The sequence below is a fragment of the Grammomys surdaster genome, unplaced genomic scaffold (genome assembly GCF_004785775.1).
Source record: "Grammomys surdaster isolate TR1022 unplaced genomic scaffold, NIH_TR_1.0 125789, whole genome shotgun sequence".
Lineage (NCBI taxonomy): Eukaryota > Metazoa > Chordata > Mammalia > Rodentia > Muridae > Grammomys > Grammomys surdaster.
Window position 1 is genome coordinate 3409297 of NW_021620620.1, and position 20755 is coordinate 3430051.

Sequence of the window (20755 nt, forward strand, 5' to 3'; positions counted from 1 at the left end):
AGGCCACTGGGCTCCATTGATCGGTGTGTCCCTTTCCTGTATCACAGTCCGGAAACTCCCTTAAGGAAGTCAACTAAGGCATATGGACAGTCTGCTTTGTTTTCAGCTCCTGGCTCAAAGGCCCTTCATTATATGATGTCCGACATCTTGACAACACGGTTTCAAACACACGTGTTGAGGCAATGTTGTTTTCATAGCTAGTAAATTGGTCTCTGTTGCTTCATGTTTGGAAGCAACAGTCACAGCACTGCCTCCAAGGGACCTATGACATGGGACACTTGTAGGAGGCCTTAACATTCCCAGGCACACACAGCCCTCACTGACACCACGGGAAGGACTATCACTAAGAGCATCTTATACATGCAGAAGCCAGGACTCAGAAAGAACTTAATACTGGACACAAAGCAGCAAGCAGAGGACCAATCGCAACCGTGGGCCCACTCACTGTGTGTATGCAGCTTCATTGCTGTTTCTTCCCTGTTTTTAAACATTTTTATTACATTTTAAAAGTGTTGTTTACTGCTATTTTACAGGTGTCTTGCTTACATGTATGTATGTGCACTGTGTGCATGTATTATCCAGAGACCTGAAGAGGGTACCTGATGCCCTGGAATTGGAATGACAAGAGTCACTGTCCAGGTTAGTATTAAGTCAACTTGACATAAGCTATAGATATCTGAAATGAGGAACACCAATTGAGAAACTGCATCCATCTGGATTGCATGTAGGGCAGTTTCTTGAGTAATGATGGATATGAAAGGGGCCAGCTGACGAGGGTGTGTGTGCTATCCTGTAGGCAGGTGGTTCTCAGTTGGATACATATAAACAAGCTGAGTGAGCCATGAGGAACAAGCCAGTGAGCAGCACCCCTCCATGGCCTCTGCTTCAGCTCCTGCCTCCAGGGTCCTGCCGTGGGTCTTCCACAAAAACAACAAATGATCTCTAGCACTGAGCCATCTATCAAGCCCCGTTATTATTGTTATTATTATTATTATTATTATTATTATGTGTGTCTCTCTGTGTGTATGAGTTCTAGGGACTGAACTCAGATTGTCAGAGTTGGACAACAAGTGCTTGTCCCCCTGAGCCATCCTCCTCTCTCCTCATCCTTTTAAACTAATCTGTGTGGTCACTATATTGTCAGCGCTCCATCACACATCCTGGGCACTGATGGCCATGTCATTCAGGGATCAGCTTTCAACTTGTGTGCGGCACGTGGACTTAACAATCCCCCAAGCACCGGAGTCACACACCTTCAAGGTGGGGAAAGTGAAATCAGGAGGAGGAAATGGAATATCAGCTTGGCTTAGCACCTTAGCTAGACACAACCCCAAGTGTTCACTTTTATTATCACATCCAGTCAAATACAAGGAAAGCAGGGTCAGTCTCGGTACAAATGGCATTTGCGGCCCTCTCCTGACCTCCTAGGCTGTGAGGACAACAAATGCCTTCACATTCTGACAGATGCTCCTGGGGGATGCAAAACTGCCTTGCGTTGGAACTCATTGATAGAGATCTATCAGGTCTACACTGAGTCTAACCTAGCGTTTAACTTCACGGCTATGTGATATTACACAGGCATTGTGTGGAATGTCCAGGAGGGATCCCTGCTGTTCTACCAAACCTGCTCGAATCAGTGTCAGAAAGCCAAGGCTGCGGGGACCTGCACCCTTCCCTCCTTGGCCCTACATAGACTCACGTTCTATATAGTGACCACACAGATTAGTTTAAAAAGAAGAGAGAGAGGAGGCTGGCTCAGGGGGACAAGCATTTACTTGTCTACACAGGGGGGCTCACTGGCGTCATACAAGGCTTTCAGTGCTGTTTGTATGCTGTGACTTCCAAACTCATCACTCTCCAGACAAGGACCAATCACATCCTAGATCTGGCTTTGCCGTCTTCGTCTTCGTGGCTGAGGGCAACTCCCACTTGCAGCTCCTCGGGTTGAAAACAGACACACCTTCCTCTCCAGTCTCACATCTCTTGTCAGTAAATCCCATCGGCTTATCTTTCAATGTGTGTTCAAATTGGTATCGCTTTTCACTGTCAACCTGGTTGAGGTCACACTCATTCTTAACTGGCATCATGTCCAGGCAACTCTCTTTTTGGTTCCTTAAATCTATTCCCAGTACAGAAGCCACAGTGATGCAGCTAAGACTGAAAGCAGCCTGACACCCTGGTCAGTCTTCCCAGAAGCCCCCGCACCAGTCATGATCTTGCTACTGTCATCAGGGTGTGGCCTCCGACTCCTGCTCCACTGTCCCTGGTTGTCCCCCTCTTTGCGTGTGACCTCTCTCAAGTTTGGTCTCTGTTTCGTGGGCAGCATCTGCCCTTTCTCTGTCCGGTGCCTGGAGAGCTGCTCTCTCAGACACTGGCATGGTTTGTCCCTCACTCCATTTGCGTCTCTCTGTGAATGTCACCTTGAAGCATCTTTGATGACTTCTCATCTCCAACCATACCCATGCTCCTTGCCAGCCCTCATTGTCCCATAGCATCTACTAGAGTCAAACACACGCAGCATCTGTTCACGTGACACATGTGCTACTTGCCAGCTCAGTCCCTTTGTCTGTGTTTTATGCCACTTAAAGCACTGGGAGGAAGCTGACATAGAGAGGGGACACACAGGACACAGGAAGCACAAAAGGGGGACAAGAGCAGTAGACTGTTAAGTCAGTGATAAGGTGACTGAAAGGCTCACAGTCCCCACTGCAGACAGACAATCTGCTGGTGTGTGGAACGGCCAGCTGTGGGCCGTGACCCACACAGAATCCCCAGGGGGCAGCCTCAGCTACCCATGTGCCAATCTGCACCAGGCTGAAGCTGCCTGTGGGTCTTCCCTCTTTCCCTCATTTCTCATGGAGGCAGCAAATACCACCTGCCCTTGAAGGGTGACTCTCCAGGTTCCCAGGCACCTAGGATCCTGGCTGTCCACTTACCCCTGGGCAGGTGCCTGTTCCTCTTCAGATACTTGGTGGGACAGAAAGGCATGGTGAGGTGAGTGGAAGGACCAGTGAGAAAATGGAGACTGGGTGCAGCTAAGCCTGGGGCGGCAGACAGGTACAGCGCAGGCAGCTTCTTCGACTAGCTGCAAAGCAGTATAAACTGAGAGAACTAAGCTGGGGTCTTTTGTCTCTCCTGGGGAACTTCTGCATTTTTGTGGGACCTGAAAGCTGGGAATGTCCAGGGAGGGGGATCCCCAAGGGCACTTCCCAGAGAACATAGCTTCTGGAGTGAGACGGAAGGAGGCCCTGTGGAAATCACACAGCAGGTTGTTCTGCATCTGGCTCCCTGGCCCGCATTCTAGTCACGAGCATAGCAAGTTCCCTGACTTCGGTCAGCTATAATGCCAAGCATTCATCCACCTTTGTGCCAGCATAGGGAGATGTGCTAGGGACAGGGCTCCAAGCTGAAGGCTGCTGTCTCTGGCAGTTTTTGCCCATGAAGGAACATGGGGTAGAAGCCAGACACACACAGAGCTTACTGCATACCTGGGTGCGAGCGGCTTACCTTATATTTCTGATCCTTTTTAGGCTTTTTTTAAAAAAAGATTTACTTATTTTTATTTTATGTGCATTGGTGTTTTGCCTGCATATATGACTGTGAAGGTGTCAGATCTCCTAGAATTGGAGTTACAGACAGTTGTGAGCTGCTGCTATGTGGGCACAAGGAATTGAACACGGGTCCTCTGGAAGAGCAGTCAGTGTTCTTAAGCCCTGAGCCATCTCTCCAGCCCTTCTTTTAGGCTTTTTGTTTGTTTGTTTGTTTGTTTGTTTGTTTTGCTTTGCTGTTAGGTTTTTTTTTTTGAGAAAGGGTCTCATTATGTCCGTTATCTGAACTGGATTCGAACTCATAACTTGTCCAGGCTGGCTTCTCACTTGTGTTCTCTTACCTCCCCCTCAGGCTGTCACAAATAAGAGAGCCAAAGTGCCAGGTGAGTTCTGTCTCTGGGAAGGACAGAACCAGGACCTGAACTTAATTGGATTCTTTCCAAGAAAGAAGTCACCATGCTGATGATGTTTCCCAGTGCCTGAGACAAAGGAAGCAAGAGCTAGCTCGCTGGTCCAGCCTTGCCTGTTCCCCTCCAGCATCATTCTCTCAGGACATGAGCTCAGGACCTGTGTGTTAGTCAGGGATACCACTGCTGTGATGAAGCACCACGGCCAAAAGCAAGTTGGTGAGGATAGGGTTTATTCTGCTTACACTTCCACAGCACTGTTCATTGTGGAAGAAAGTCAGGACAGGAACTCAAGCAAGGTAAGAACCTGGAGGCAGGAGCTGATGCAGAAGCCATGGATGGATGCTGCTTACTGGCTTTTTCCCCATGGCTTGCTCAGCCTGCTTTCTTATAGAACACAGGACCACCAGCCCAGGGATGGCATCGCTCACAATAGGTGCGCCCTCCCTCATCAATCACTAAGTAAGAAAAGGCCTACAGCCATGGCTGTGACCCTTCCTAACTCTGTGACCCTTTAATACAGTTCCTCATGTTGTGGTGACCTACAAGCAGAAAATTGTTTCATGGCTACTTCATAACTGTAACTTTGCTACTGTTATAAATCATAATGTAAATATCTGATTTGCAGGATATCTGATACATGTCCTGTGAGACTCACAGGTTGAGAACCACTACAGGCTTGCCTATAGCCTCCTCCTATAGAAGCATTTCCTTAATTAAGCTTCTCTCCTCTCAGATGACTTTTGCTTGTGCCAAGTTGGCAAAATTGTCCAGCACAACCTGTGCCACTGGGCCCGTCAAGAGACACTTCTCGAACAACTATGGCAGGGAAACTGGCACCAGGCTTTGGTGAACAGGGACATAGCAAGACACCATTTATTTGCCAACCTCCTCATGACGCCAACCTCCTCATGACACCATCCATCCCTTCAGAAGAAACGTAGCTGACAAGAGCAAGACATTCCTGTGCATGGCTGCTGACAATGGAACCAGCTCTGGAGGGGTGCAGCCCTCTGGCACCTCTCCTCTGTCTGTCTGTTTACCCATCAGCCATTTGGCCTTGGCCTTCCTCTCCCTTCGAAGCCTCCCTGCAGGGGGGCCTCTGCCAGAGAGTGACCCTCCTGCCCAACTACAACATGTTCCTTCCTGTCTACAGACTTTACTCCATTGGAAACTGGCTTCTGGCTTTGTACACATGGTTACTGCAGGTCTGCCAAGAGAATACATCCATCATCTGAAAGCAGATAAACTCCTACTCTCTCTGGCCGAGTAAGTTAAAGAATGAGTCATCTCTACCTGCTGGGATCCAGTTCCATGGCCACCCACGGATACCAGACTGTAAGGCCTCAGGCCTCCTTTATAAAACAACCCAGTATTTGCATACAACTTGCACACATCCTCTCTAGACTGCTGTTGTACCAGATCTACGGTGACACTCTGAAAGTAGCTGTTATTTAGGGATGGCTGCTCATGTTCTAATCAGGACCTATCTCTCATGGGAATTTTTTCAACCTACAGTTGTTTGAACCCAGGGTCTTAAATACATTATCTTCAGATAATCAACAACACAAGGCGGTGACGTTGCTCGGGGCACACGGGATGGTTCACACAGTGAGAATCAGGCCATCGTCTGCCTTAGAAGATGACTTGCTTCAAGTCAGGGTATAAGTCTGCTTACTTCAGCAAAGGACATCAGGACACAGAGACCGAGGCTTGTTTCTGGAAATGAGGGAAAAGTCTGGAAGCAGGGGAGGAGAAACTGACCTCTCTAGAGACTGTAAAGGGTTTCCATATAAAGACTTTCTCTTTCTTGTAAAAGGCCATTGCTAGTATGGTTGGCCTTGGGGAAGCTGGGCCAGCCCTGCTCTTGCAAAGGCCATTGTGCTCCCAGGAGCCTCCCTGCCCATCAACAGGGCAAACTCACTCTTTCAGGATCTCCCTGGGGATTTCCTTGGGGCCTGGGGGATGTTTGACTCTGCCTTGGGTGTGGCCTTGCCCCAGCTGGCACCCTTGAGAAAGAGGCTGTGACCTTTCTCCCATGGGTAATTACAGAAGTGGTACCAGCACCTGACTAGGTAAAAACCTACCTCTGAAATATAAGTCAGACCTTCCCTCCCCAGTGGGAACCCCAGACATGGCCTCTACATAACCCTGACTCCAACACACATCCTGTTTGAACTGAGACCACTTTTGCAGTCTCAACATCCACTCCCCCACATCATCCTGTGTCTGTTTGTCCCTGGGGTATCTGTGCACTTCCAGGCTCGTTCAGTCCAAGACTTCTCTCTGCACATCCAGCCCCATTTCCTATCTGCTCCCCTGGTCAACTCCTACTCATTCAAGCCCAGCTCAAGTATCTTCACTTCTCCTTCAGATTCCTTTAAATTTCCCACTTCACCCACCCCTTGTTAAAAACATGTGTTTACTTTTATTTCCTGTGTATGGGTGCTTCACTTACATGCATGTCTGTGTACTATTTGCATGGTGCATGCAGTACCCAGAGAGGCCAGAAGAGGGCACCAGATACCCCTGGAACTGGCGTTAACAGACAATTGTGAGCCACAATGAAGGGGCTGGGGAAATGGAATCCAGCTAGTCTGGAAGAGCAGGACTCCTGCCCCTCTATTTTTAATTCTACATGTAGTTACTGAAGTTCTAGTATATGGTGGACATTTTGCCATGTGCTAGGGACATAAACTGATGTCAGTCTCCGAGATTAACCAGGGCTCTAAAGGCTGCAGCTGTCATGACAACCATACCACCAAGCTACCAGCCTGCTCATGCAGCATGCCCTGCTAAGCCACTCTATAAGCATGCTGCCATATTTGCCACCCCACCCCTGGCCCCAGTGCCATGGAGACACTGTGATTTTCCCAGGCCCACGAGGCAAGCAAACTCCGAGCTCCCGCTTCGGTCTAACCCTGCCACAGACCCTGTCAGATGCACTCTGATCCCCCTCTGTGTACCATTTAGAGCACTTTACTTCAGGCAGGTGCCCCAGGAAGGGCTATTAGAGAAGGAGAACTCACAAGGACTTCCTTTTGTAACTGAGAAAGACACCTACACCCCTAATTATTTACCTTGATCTGAGTTCTTATATCAAAGCCTGAGCGAGTCCCCACGTGGAAGTTGTCCCAAGGAGGCCTGAAGAAGGGAGAGGCCCACCCAGGGGCTGGCTGGCCCCTGCTTGGTATCCAGCCAGCGGTGGGATAAGTGGGTACTCATAGCCTTAACTATCAACCACCAAGGATGGTCCTGATGTTCTGACTGCCCCTCCCTGGAGAGCTGGCCCAACCAGAAATGCCGGGCAGCTGCTACAGTGGGACTCAGAGTGGTCTGCAGGGCATGCCTGATGCATACAGTGAGCCAGGCACTCTCCTACAGGACAGAGTTATGAGTTCCAGTGGGGAACCGGGGACACTGCTTCTCAAACGAAAGCACAGGAACCCCATGGCCAGAGAAAGGGCCCTGAGCTGAGAAGGTGGCATCCCAGGGAGATCAGGTAGAAATGCTTCTGATACCCTGCACTGAGGAGAGCAGGGAGGAGGGTGTGGGGGCTGAGAGGTGGATGGTGTGTGCTGCAGGTGCACAGGACAGAAGGGTGGGTGGCTCTCTTGACTGGACCACAGAAGCTGCCCAGGAACTAAGGGTAGGAAAGTTTTGGACCCTGGGGACAAGGGATTGAGGTTCATATCAAAGCAGACCTGGCCTCCAGGTTTTCCGAGCATCCTTCAGTCCCTACCTGGCATACCCTGCCCCCCTAACCTTGAACTTTCCAGCCCAGGGGCTGAGCTGCTCTTTCCCCAGAGGCTCTTCCCTATATAATCCAGACATTTTCCTTTCTTTCTCTATCTCCTCCTCTCCCTGTCCTCTTCCTTCCTCCTCCTCCTCCTCCTCCTCTTCTTTCTCTTCCTCCTTTTCCTCTTCTTCCTCCTCTTCCTCCTCCTCCTTTTCCTCCACTTCCCCCCCTCCTCCTTCTCCTCTTCTTTTCTCTCCCTACACACACCCCTTTCTCTCTTTTCCCTCTTGCACCCATCCCCTCCCCCCATGGTGACTTTCCTGAACTTGGTATTTGGGGACAGCGAACTAGCCTGAGAGCAGCTTCCTAATAAACCTGCCTTCAATATATTCTAATCTGAGTTGAATTCACTCATTTCACAGCCAGAGAAATAACCTATCAGAAAGTTCTGGGTCAGAGTAGCCTACGAGCCTTGACCAGCCTGGGCAGAGGGGCACTCCAGGCTAGGTACGAGTGAAGCCTAGATATTCAGGAGGGTCCTGTGAGTGAGAAGAGAGGTCCCAAGCCCCACTGTGCCCTGCATGTTTTGTCTCTAGACGTTATGTATGAGAGTAAATAAAATCACTGACTAATTCTGGAAGCGCCTCAATTCCCTTTGCTCTTCAAGGATCCCAACAATGGAGACAGGCCCAGCAAGCTTAATAACCATAGCCTTAAGCCAAACCCTACCACTAGGCCTCCCCAGAACTCCATGTGCACATCCCAGCAGTCTGGTCTCAGGCCCTCATCCTGGGACCCTGTCACCCTAAGGAACTGAAGTTAGATCCTGGTTATTGGATACCACCAGTGACTGCTGTATGTCTTCACAGCAGTGTTTGAGTAATGGTGCCCAGATAGACCGGCATTACACTGGACCTGGGGACACAAAATAATAAGACCCAATATGGGTCCTCAGCAGGCCATCCGTGATAAACAAGCAGGCTGCAGACCAGAGAACTTGCTTACGAAGGCAAATTAAGGGTAGGCAGCAGACAACAGTTCTTTAGTACCCAGTGGGAAGGGGCAGGACCAGAGGCCTCAAGTTCCACCTCTACCCTGGCCCTTTATCATGGAGATAAAGTCAACTCCTGTTGAGGCCCACAGCCAAATCCCACAACCCTATACCTTGGACTCCTGGGGGAAGAAACCTGGCTGGCCCAGCCAGTTTCTTATAGAAAACCTAAGGTGGGGGAAGGGGATTGCAGACTAAACAGCATCTGACCTCTTCCAGCCCAGGGTGGAGAGGGGATGGGCTGAGAGGGCCGAGAAGCCACTAAAGGGCTGAAGACAGTTCAGCTGGAGAGGAGGGTTCAGTGGATGCGATTCCAGGGGACAATGACATGACACACAGCAGAGTAGTGTGTGGCCAGGCCCCTGAGGGGGCTCTGCGGACAGCTGACCTCAGGCCTGCCCCTCTCTGGCTGGGCATACAGACACTGCACTCTGGCTTGGCAGTGTCATGGCGCACCTCTCACCAAGGCCCTTTCTCTCTGCGCCTCCCACAGCTTTGAGGGACATAGGGCTTTACCTGGCACATTTCCCACACTGACTTTTAAACCAAATAGTTTTGCTTCTGTATTTTTATAGTCTATCTCCATCCCGGAGGCCAGATGCACAACAAGACAAGTAAGAAGTCCTTTTGCTAGTGCCAGCAAGTTTAACCACACGTTCTAATATCTAGGACTACTCGCTAGTACAACTCCAGAAAGCAGCCTTGCAGTCTAATATAGCGCCCTCTAGAGGTAACCATTTATATAACAGACTATATGAATGGTATCCTGAGTTATTCAAGGAGTGCCTAGCAGGTCTCACAGTCATTTTGAGGACTGCCTTATCTTTCTACTTCCTACAGAAGGAAACTGCCTCAGCTGTCCCGACAATAGGAATATCTGACTCTATTCAGTGGTGAGCCTTCAGCAAGGCTCACAGGATTGAAAGCAAAGCTCCAGACCTTCAGGCTTCCTGCCCTCAGGCCCAGCCATGTGTGGGGCTGGGTACCGGCCTAGGGAACGTCCCTTCAGTGTGACCTGACTCCCAAGGTTTTCCATCACAGTGGCTAATCTCAGTGTGAGGACCATACTAGCAGAGCCAATCAGTTACCTACCACCTGTCCCACCATCAATAAATGCCACAGCAACACCTGACTATCCAGAAGTAGCTTCCCCCAACTTTAACTATCTGCTATGGGAGAAGGAGAAGCAATGAATGGGAGATAAAGCAGGAAATGAACTGACTGCTAAAGGTGCTTCTGGGCACACTTCCTCTCATGATACACTCTTCTAATGTGCCAGCTTAGAGCAGGCTTGCCTTTGCCTCCCAGGTGCTGGGATTAAAGGTGTGCATTACCTACTATGCCCAATATGCTGGATTAGACCAGATCATTTAAAAATGGATTGAATATGCTGGAGAAGTAACATGAAGACTGGTGTTCAGACCCCTTCCCCTCCAAAATCTATATAAAAGCTGGGTGAGTGTGGCAACCCCAAGACCTAACAGAGGCCAACAATCCCAAGGGCAGGCTGGATAGCTACATTAGCCAGCTACTGCACAGACACAAACACAGTCACAGATTCAGGCTACATACCGACAACCACAGAAGTGACAGCCGACACCAAGGGAAAAAAAAGGGTTCAGAGGGCACACCTTTGAAGCAAAGTGAAGAACACAACCAACAAAACACCTACTGTTCAAAGTGTGCAGAGCAATGAGTCTCTTTCCTACCAGGCTTTCACACCAAGTCCTCTATCACACAGGGGCCATAGGCTGTAACCTCGTATAGGACAGTCGCCTCGTGGATGTTCTGAGGAGACCAGGATGACACAAGGTCCAGCTGAGAGTGGGACCTCAAGTGGGGTCAGTGCTGGTGAGTGGGTCCATAGAAACTGCCAGTTACTTCACAAGTCACTTAAGGCTGGGACGGAACAGGGACAGGCACTGTTCAGCTAGACACAAGGCTCATCGCTTCCCCACAGCTACTCTGAACCAAGCATCGGGGATCTCACCATAGCGATGGTGAAGCGGCAGCAGAGATAGTCCTTGCCTGAGATCTGTAACCAGTGAGCGGTGCTGAGCTGCCTGTCCTGGAGGGTGCCTGCTTCCCAGGGCCACCTACCTTCTACACGAGGTGAGACTCAAAGGCGACGACTCCTGTTTACATGGATACAGGCTTTTTTTGTTGTTGAGAATCCCAAACTACCATTGCTGTCTAATTCTTGCTGCTCCTCGTCCCAGCAGACAAACACTGCCAGGTAGGCCCTGTGTGTGTCAACACCTCACCACTAGCCAGGTAGGGCCCATGTCCTTCCTGACCAGCTATTATTGGGAATCAGTCAGGGGCCTGGCAGAGACAAATGCACCCAAGAACCCACGGAGATCTTGGCTGGCATAGCTGCTTTTGGGTCCTGATTGCCAAGCATTTTCTGCCAGAGAGAGGCTCGCTTGCCATCCTGCATACACTTTGGGTTCTTGTCCTCAGAGGACCTAAACCAGCTCCTTTAGGTGGTTTTCTGTGTAACTTAGGGTTCCCCAAGAAAGGACAGGAAGACCTGGGGATCCAGCCCTAAAATACCCAGTGTATCTATTAGTGTCTTGACCGAGTACCGGAGGTCCCACCAGGCAACTAAAAGAGGACAGAGAGGAAGCCAGAACCATGGGGGAGGGTTCAGTTCATGGTCTATTTGCATAGAAGGCTCTTAGGCTCTGCTCAGCTTGTCTCAGCCTAAGACTCACTAATAGTGTGTCTGGTAATGATGGGTGCCTATTTGTGAGTTCCTGATGGGGAAACCTGGTCACCGTGCTCTGGAAAATGCTGGTGGGGCTGCTTGAGACAGGGACGGGGCCACTGGTGGGGGCACTACCTGTCTGATGATAGAACTGGGCACCCACAATCAGGAGCCAGGCAGGGCAGAGCCTTTGATGTTAGATGCTAAAGGCTTTGTCCTCCTGAGTCTCTGACCACCTGTCACTTGTGCAAGCTGCATTTTAGGTCTGATGTCAGGGCTGAGCACAGGGAGATGGAGAAGGTGTCTTCTGAGGACACTAAAGGAGCCCAGTGTTCCTCTTAGATGGAGCTATATTCCACCCCTGTGGCTCCCTCAGCCACAGGTTTTGATCAGGACACACTAGAATCCAGGGTCTCTCAGTGGACCCTGGGGCCTGGTCTCAGGGCACCCAGGATGGGGGCAGGGTGCCCTGGTGAGGTCCTGATGGCTGCAGGCACAGGGGCGCTTTGTTCTGGCCTTCACTGTTCATGCTGGGCAGACGCTCTGTCAATGGCACTGCTGTAGTATTTTAAGAAGATTCTACAAATAGCTCCTTCAGAATGGGCTTCAGAGCCTGGCTTATGAATGTCACCAACCAGGGCAGCCGCCCAGAGCTCCAGCCAGACAATAGGGCCTCACAGGGAGTCGGCGGATGCAGGGTGACCCCAGCCACACTGCCCAATGCTCCCAGGGCTGCCTAGGAGTTTATTGGGAGGTGTGGCTCCCTGTCTGGGTGACATCCCTTGGGCATCACCTCGCCAGATCTCCAGGGATTTCCAGGCTCTGAAGCTGCCCTGTGGGTCATGGGGGAGGGGCACAGGAAGGAAGGAAGGGTGCCTTGAGATTTCCTCAGACACCATTTTATTAGGTAGCCAGAGAAACCTCAAAGGCCTACTGTCCTGGCAAACAAGGGCTATTAAACTGCAATCTTTCCAGAAGTTTATTCTGGAGCCCTGGAGGGGCAGTAACGAGCTGGATGTTAGAGTCAGGCAGAGGGAAAGTCACAGGTTGCACTCCTGAGATAATACACAGGCCTGGAAGTTCAGTCAGTCACCTCTGAGAACCTTGAAGTCTAGTCCCTTCACAGCCGGGGGAAGCTGAGGAAGGAAGTTCAGGGTGTAGGATGTGAGACACAGCCAGCCCTCAGCGGAGGCAGCCTTTCCCCTCCCCAGGTGAGACCATTCACCTCTCATGCCTGAAGCATGCCCGAAACATGCCTGAACTGCTGAGAACCGGCAGGCATCATGGGAATTCCTCATGACACCATAGAGTCTACACACTTCGGGCTGTGGAGGTCCAGTGAGCAGGACGCTGGGAGCCTGCAAGTGATGGATGGTTAAAAGAGTAGGCTTGGCCAGAAGCAAAGTGTAAACTGAGGCTTTGGTCTAAGTCCTGCTTTGTCCTCTTACACTTGGAAAAAGTCTGAAATAAGAATTGCCCTCACAGGGATGGAGAGATGGCATGGAGCTTGCAGAGAATAGGTTCAGTTCTCCTCTGACTTCCATGGGCATAAAGCACACATACAGTGCACATGCATATGTACACATACATACAGTGTACATGCATATGTACACATAGTGTACATACATACATATACAGTGTACATACGTATGTACACATAGTGTACATATATATGTACATACACATACAGTGCACATGCATATGTACACATACATACAGTTCACATGCATATGCACACATACATACAGTGTACATGCATACATATACATACAGTGCACATACATACAGTGTACATACACATACAGTGCACATACATACGTACACATACCATACAGTATACATACATACAGTGTACATACATATGTACATACACATACAGTGCACATACATACGTACACATACCATACAGTGTACATACATATGTACAGGCTAAGCACCCACACATGTAAAATCTGTGATTTTATAAGTTTAATTATTTAGAAAAATCACTTAAGGAGGTTCCCTGACAGTCACCACGCCCAACTCGGAAATATGCTGGGCTGGCTGGCAAGGGGGCGGGCACACTATGATGTCACTGATGATAATCAAGCCTATCAAAGTCCTAAGGAACATGATGGAGCCTGAGTAAGGGCACTGTATCTGCATGGCCTGGCTTGACACCTGCACAGTGTTGGTGCTGTGGCTTCTACATCTGGATTTCCAGGGGCCAGCATCACAGCAGCCCATGTATTCCCAACCAGCCCTCAGCTAGAGCAGACTGGAGAACAGGCTTGTAACAGTAACACCACAGGGGGACTCATTCAAGGACAGAAGCCCGACAGAGACTAGAGAGACCCTGGCTGTAGAAGCCAAAGGAGAAGCTGATTGTCTCTGCCAGACCTTCAACTCCTTCCAAACTGTATATAACCAGGAACACCCCCGCCCTTGTGTTTCAAGTCTCTCTCCCTCCCTCCCTCGCTCCTTCCCTCCCTCTTTCTTTCTTTTTTAATTCCAAGACTGGGTTTCTCTGTGCAGCCCTCTGTAGACCAGGCTGGCCTTGAACTCACAGGGATCTGCTTGAGTCTGCCTCCCAAGTGCTGAGATTAAAGGCCTGCGCCACCTCCACCCAGCTCGGGTTTCATCAGTAAAGGCCTGCATTGCTCTTCTCCCCATGCTCTAGACCTCACTGCTGTCTGCAAAGCCACAGTGACAGGGGTTCAGCGGAGAGACAAGCAGCTGGGTGGGAATTGCAGCTTTGAGTGGCCTCTGGTGGGAAACTATGCTTGCTTCCTCATCTCTAAAGAGAAAATCATATCAGGGTTGCATAGGGAGTGGATCACTTCCTACATGTGAAGTGCCTTTGGTCAGAGCCTGGCACACAGTGTCATCTGTGTTACTGATGTGTAAAGAAAGGTACGTCGGTAAGGATCATTTCTATCACCGGGCATTTTCGAGGTGCCAGCACCACCATTATGCAGATACTAATTCAGATCTCAACGCAGTTGGTGAGGCTGTGGGAAGTCTGCTTACAGACAAAGCTATTGCCTCTTGGACTCAAAGAAGTAAGCTGTCTGCCAGCAGAGTTGGATCCAGAGCCCAGCCGCATGATCGTCCGGTGTTTCTCTACACCCCTGAACATAAGCCCTTGGGTTGCTTAACTCACCATTAACATCTCCAGGTAAAGCTTAGGTAAGAGGGACCAGGCCCTGTTCACAGGAACTGAATACTTGCTCATGCACCTCGGTAGGAATTAGCTTCTCAAAAAGTCCCATCCCCAAAACACTGTTGTAATCTGACCTGCTCTGGATTCCCTAAAAAAAAATCCCCTCCCTGGACAAAGCACTGCCACTATTTAACCTGACTCCTAGCTTACCCTACTTTCAGGACACTTGTTAAAAAGAGTTAGAAGTAATTTTTCCACCCCTAATCCCTACTCAGGGACAGGGTTTCTCTGTAGCCCTGGCTATCCTGGAATTCACTCTGTAGACCAGGCTGGCCTCAATTCAGAGATCTGCCTGCCTCTGCCTCCCAAGTGCTGGGTTTAAAGGTGTGCACCACTGCCCAGCTATCAGAAGAAATTCTTTAACGATACAGCTGTGATACAAACTGGAGAAAACAGCCTTTAGCCAAAGCTTTAAAAGAAGTTATACATTTTTTTAAGTTTTAAGATCATCTGGGGGAAAGAAATATCCACAGGGCACTTTGCGTATTCCCGTTCAATGTGGCCATATGTGTCCCTTCCCGAGCAAGAAGTGACACTTAAGACAGAGTCACAAGCCACCGTGCTGAAGCTGTGAATTTGCCACTGTATCTTCCGTGTCTAGTTTTCAGTAAACATTACTGTAAGAAACAAAATATGGGCCATGCACGGAAATTAATCTACAGAAACTACCCTTGACCAGCTCTAATTTTGCTAGACAGACATTGTAAATACACTCAAAGAAATTAAAGACACCTCTGGGCGCCACACACACAGCTTTAATCCCAGCAGGCAGGCAGATGGCTGTGAGTTCGAGGCCAGTGGTCAGAGCGACATAGTGAGAGAGTGCCAAAAAAGGGGGTTGTGGGGGGGGGGCTGCCTATAATGATGCATCACTGATTGTACAATAGTGACAGAGAGATGTAAACTATAAAAAAGAATCAAATAGAAATTCCAAGGTTCAAAAATGTGATAATTTAGTATAGGACCTCAACACATATTTGAGAGAAACTGAAGATACCCAGTCTGAGGGAAATACTTTTTAAAACACGAATTAAAATAAACAGCAGAACTTTAAAACTGATGATATGTAATTAAGGGTACCAATAGACACATGCTGTGGGCTCCGGGGAACATGGCGGTAGGAAGAGACAGAAAAGATACAGATAATGGTTCAAAGCACTACAAATTTGCTGAAAAACACTTATCTAAGAATCTCAAGACTATAGGGATGGCAGACTGGGCTTCACCCCTGACAAATGCACAGGGGAGCGGTCCGAAGACAAGAAAATCTTGAAAGAAGCAAAAAGTTCTGCTTTTTATGCAAGCTCAAAGGAAGGCCACTCACCCAACCCAGATCTTGGACCCCCATCCTAACCAGACCGCTTTTGCTCTTGTCTAAGAAGGGAAGATGGAACCGGGCCTGTTGCTGTCCACTGCTGGGAGCAGAGAGCAGTTCTGAGCTTTCTCAAGAGAATGGTCTGGAGCTCCAGCTGCCGTGGGCCTGGGAGATCACCGGAGATTGCTGGTCTCTCTTCCCAGATGCCCACTGAGGTTCTGCATTGTAGCCCAGCTAGAAAAGGGAAGAGCTGAGAAAATCACTAGGCTTTCTGAAGCCCCTTGAGCCTGGTGTGCATCCTAAGTGTAGGTGGGGGATGAAGAGGCTCGGGGAGGGGAGGGCTAGCCTGGCTAAGAAATGGAACCAAAGCCTCTGCTCTGCCTGAGGCCAGTCCCTGTTTTAAGGAACCCACAAGGCTGCTGCCCGGGGACACTTGAATAGGGAAGAGGTGACAGAGAACACTTCTCAGAAGCACAGTGGGCCCTGCACAAAACCCAAGCCACAGGCAGGATGCTGTGGGCCCTGTAACCTCTACAGTCACCAGAACCACGAGGCTCTGACCTTCTGGCCATCATTCACAGCCTCTCCTCTGCCCACACCCTGTTCCACTGCCTCTGAAGCTGAGCTGAACACAAGCCGCCCCAGCCTCTGGCCTCCAATGCCCATCCCTAGAGCTCACTGTTGGCAGTGTGGGCAGGACTCTTTCAAACAATCTGCCCCTGGGATCTGCTGGGTAGCCAGAGTCATACACTGAGCCCTACCAGTGGGGAGCCAAAGTGTCACCTTGCCTGCCTATACTCTGCTTTCCAGTGTTCACAAAACAGATAGGTCCAGTGCCAGCTTACAGAGGCAACAAGAGACGACCACTGGGGACAGCCAATCAGACAACCCTACTCCTGAAGAACGAAGTGAATGATGCCTGCAGACCAGGGGCTTAGAGACAGCTTTGGGTGCAGGCTACCTGCTGGGGCTTAATCTTTCTCAGGCTGGCTGAGGGCATAAGAGTGTGTAGGGGCCTGAGAGATTTAGGCAATGGGGTCGGCCAAGCTGGTTACCAGACTAAGGAGCTGAGATTTTTCGGTAGACAAGAGACTGTGAGGCAGGTCTGAGGAGGGACACATGTGACCAAGTCTACTGATGGGACAGTGCTTGGGCAGCAAATTAGAACAGGTGTAAGGTGACCAACCTAGAAGCGACAAGAAAGAAGGTGCTCAGGGAATCCGATCTCAGAGCACACACCCTTCCACTATGGGAAATGAAGAAGAGAGAGCCAGCAACTCTGCAGAGGGCCTGTGGGTGTGAAGGTCTCCTGCTGAGCTCTGGAGAGGGGCTCTGCACTCGCTGGTTGTGATGGGTGCTTCAGAGGAGAGTCAGTGGCTTCGTGTCTACAACCTCTTAGTCCTCAGAGTCCTGGAGAGATAGAAGTAGGAGAGGCCAGAGCAAATGGAGTGAACCAGGCACGAGGGTCAGTCGAACAGACACAGATGAAAGGGTGCAGCCACCAGCAATAAGGTAGGACAGAAGGGGCTTAGGGGTCATCAGGTGCTTGGATTCCACCATCAGGTGCGTATTGGTCCAGCTAGACTGGAGGCTATCAAGAATGTGGGGGACAAATGGCAGAAAAGAGGCAGCTAGGATCAGGCAGGCCCTGGGTGCTAGGAGGAAAACAGAATGATGGATAGATCCCAAAGAGCTCAAAGTGGGCACAAGATCTGTGGTGGTGATGGGCTGATGTGCGTTCTGTTAGGGACTTAGGCAGATTTCTAGTGACAGAAGGAGCCACAGGGAGAAGGGAGTGAGGGTGTCTGTGAGCAGGGAGGGCTTCTGACCAGAGGAAGAGTGAGGTGCCAAAAGCCCCAGAAGGAACAGGAGATGAAGCAGCAGCAGGACCAGCAGCAGCTGGTTTTACAGCCCTGCACTCTGCTCTCTTGCAGCTACTCAGCCTAGATCCAGCATGGACTTGATACCAGGGCATCTTCTTCTTCTATCCCTCAGTCCTAAGCAAGTATGCAACACTGAAGAACTGGATAAACATGCCCCATAGCCCTACACACAGATGTATCCAGAAACACTCCCAGAAAGGATGAAATCTCACAGGTGCCTCAGTGTTCACAGCAAGTACCTCTGCCCTCTGCTCAGGGACACGTGACTTCTGCAGAACAGACCCTACAGCACCAACTCTCATTTCTCTGGGAGCACCTGGGGCCCAGGCCTGACTCTTCTGCAGCACCCAGTCATACAGACATCACCAGCATCACACCAAGAAGGCCCGCAGCAATGCCCCACACTCACTATGCACTGAACTCATGCAGCCAATAGCCTCTTAACAACGGAGAGCTGGGGTTTAAAGCCACAAGGATACTGCTGTTAAACCAGACTCGGGCACTAGGGGAAGTTTTGAGGCTCTCTTTGCTAGATTCCATTCAGATTACTGGAATTTTTCTACTTCTTCCAACACAGTGTCACACATGGACAATCTGTTAAAATTCTCTGTTGCAAAAATTGAGGTTCAGGAACACCCAAGAATGAAATCACTGAGAACAACAGTTGTCTTAGCTGTTGGACTAGTGAAATGTCAGTAACTAAAGTACTTCTCTGAGTAAAAGGACGTGTGTGTGTGTGTGTGTGTGTGTGTGTGTGTGTATGTGTGTTCTGAGACAGAGTCTCACTGTGTAGTCCACCCTGGACTTGAATCTACAGTATTCAAATTTCCTGCTTCAGTTTACCAAATTCTGAGACCACAGGTTTGAGCATCATGTCTGGCTTCTTCCTTTTCTTTTTTTTAAAAACAATATTTTCTAAAAAGCAAATACACATACATTTTGAGTTAAGAGTCCAAATCTTCTCAAGTGACTAGCTCACACACACACACACACACACACACACAGCCTTGGGGAAAAAAACTTGCTGAGTTACTGCTATGGCAACTGAGCTTAATATCTAAAGCAGAAATTCTTAACGTGTATCCAGTGGTATGTGCACCACGAGGCTCTGTGCAAAGCAGTTTCCCTGGAGACAAGTCTAGAAGCTAGACCCACAGTCCACCCAACACACAGCTACACAAAGGTGTCAAAGGCCCTGAGATGGCCTTCCAGAATAAACCTTCAAAACCTTGATAAATGATGGTGTCTCAGGTTATTTGACCATGTAACAGTCCACTTCTTTCACTGATTGCAGAACTCACTTGAAACAGTGAGCCGAACTGCCCAGCACTTCATCAGATGGGCCATATGTATTCAAATGTATTAACTGAGTCAAGAGTGTGTAAAAACATTTGGAGATTTTTACATTAAGAAGCCAAGTCGAGCAGGCCATGGCATCTCATGCCTTTAATCCTAGCACTTAGGAGGCAGAAGCAGGTGGATCTCTGTGAGTTTGAGGACAGCCTGGTCTATATGGTTAGTTCAAGGCAGTCAGAACTACATAGTGAGATTTTGTCTCAAGGAGAAGAAGAAGGAGGAGGAGGAGGAAGAGGAGGAGGAGGGGGGAGAGGAAGATGAAGAGGAGAAGGAGGAGGGAGAGGAGGAAGAAGAGGAGGAGGAAGAGAAAGAGGAGGAAGAGGAGGAAGAGGAAGAAAAGGAAGAAGAAGAGGAAGAGGGAGAGGAGGAGGAGAGAGGAAGAGGAGGGAGAGGAGGAGGAGGGGAAGGAGGAAGAGGGAGAGGAGGAGGATGAGGAAGAGGAAGAAGAGGAAGAGGAGGAAGAGGAAGAGGAGGAAGAGGAGGAGGAGGAAGAGGAGGAAGAGGAGGAGGAGGAAGAGGAGGAAGAAGAAGAGGAGGAAAATAGAAGCCTTTCTTGAGCCATGGACTCTTTTTCTAGCTGCATGGGTTTCCTCCTCCTGCTGGGCACTGCCTGGCTGCCCATCCTGGCATTCTATAATCCTACACATAGCCAGCCCCATTTATTTCCATGGAGAGAACCTCTGTGAAAGCATTCCACATTGGGTCCCTACTTCCAGCTCCTGCCCATCTCTTGAGGTAGAGGCCAGTAAGGTAACACTGCCAGGTAAGGCTTCTCCTCGCTGGGATGGGCATAGCCAAGGATGGGGGGTGGTCTACAGTTCTTGATAAGCCTAACAAGCAAGAGATGCCCCAGGGTTCCTTCTAGGGTGCTCATTGAACACATGACTTGCCCTAAGCAAGTCTTTGCAGATCTATCCTTGCCCCTGAGGGAGAGAGACTCACACAAACCTTGTTTACAGAGAAGGGGTCAGAAAAGACCAAAGAGACCTACCTAGGCCCCGCCCCCACAAAATCCTTGCTTTTGGACTCTGACCTGCCTGCAGAAAGCAAGTTGCAAGCCCCTCCCCTGGAATCCCATTGTTGCCCTGGCTAAGTTGGCTCTCTGCCCGGGCCCCCAAGCATGAAGACCCACAAGCAACATTCCTTCATTTTTCTTTTTAAAATCAAATGCTAAGGAAAATGGTTGCAGTAGTACAGTGGTAACAGCACAATCTAGATGGTTTCCATTTGGCTCTGGCTGCAGGTCTGGGTGCCGGGTCCTGTCTAAACTTCTGTGGTCAGGTCTGTTCTGTCATGTTGTGGGCCACCCCAAACTGGAAGAAACCTGGACTTCTTTGGAATAAGAATCACTTGAGCAAGAGTCCTTCACACTGTTTGACAGGTCCATACTTTCCCCTTATCCGAGCCTAAAATATGCTTTGCAGATGAACAGGACTTATTGCATATTCTGAGAGCGACAGACAAGCAAGCCTGCCTGCCTGCTTTCCTTCCTTCCTTCCTTCCTTCCTTCCTTCCTTCCTTCCTCCCTCCCTCCCTCCCTCCCT

The 20755-nt window shown here is 49.7% G+C and overlaps 1 protein-coding gene across 2 annotated transcripts in view; it reads right to left on the bottom strand.

Moving 5' to 3' along the window:
• The window catches only part of Arhgap22 (Rho GTPase activating protein 22), a 151843-nt gene that overhangs the window by 30135 nt on the left and 100953 nt on the right, over window positions 1-20755 (bottom strand). Inside the window, exon 1 of one of the 2 annotated variants that reach the window (XM_028789101.1) lies at window positions 2937-3079. The exons of the other annotated variant lie outside the window; for it this stretch is intronic. Coding sequence (XP_028644934.1) covers window positions 2937-2988 — 52 coding nt within the window. The 5' untranslated portion in view covers window positions 2989-3079. Of the gene's footprint in view, window positions 1-2936; window positions 3080-20755 lie in introns of those variants that run through there. 2 annotated transcript variants of the gene reach the window in all.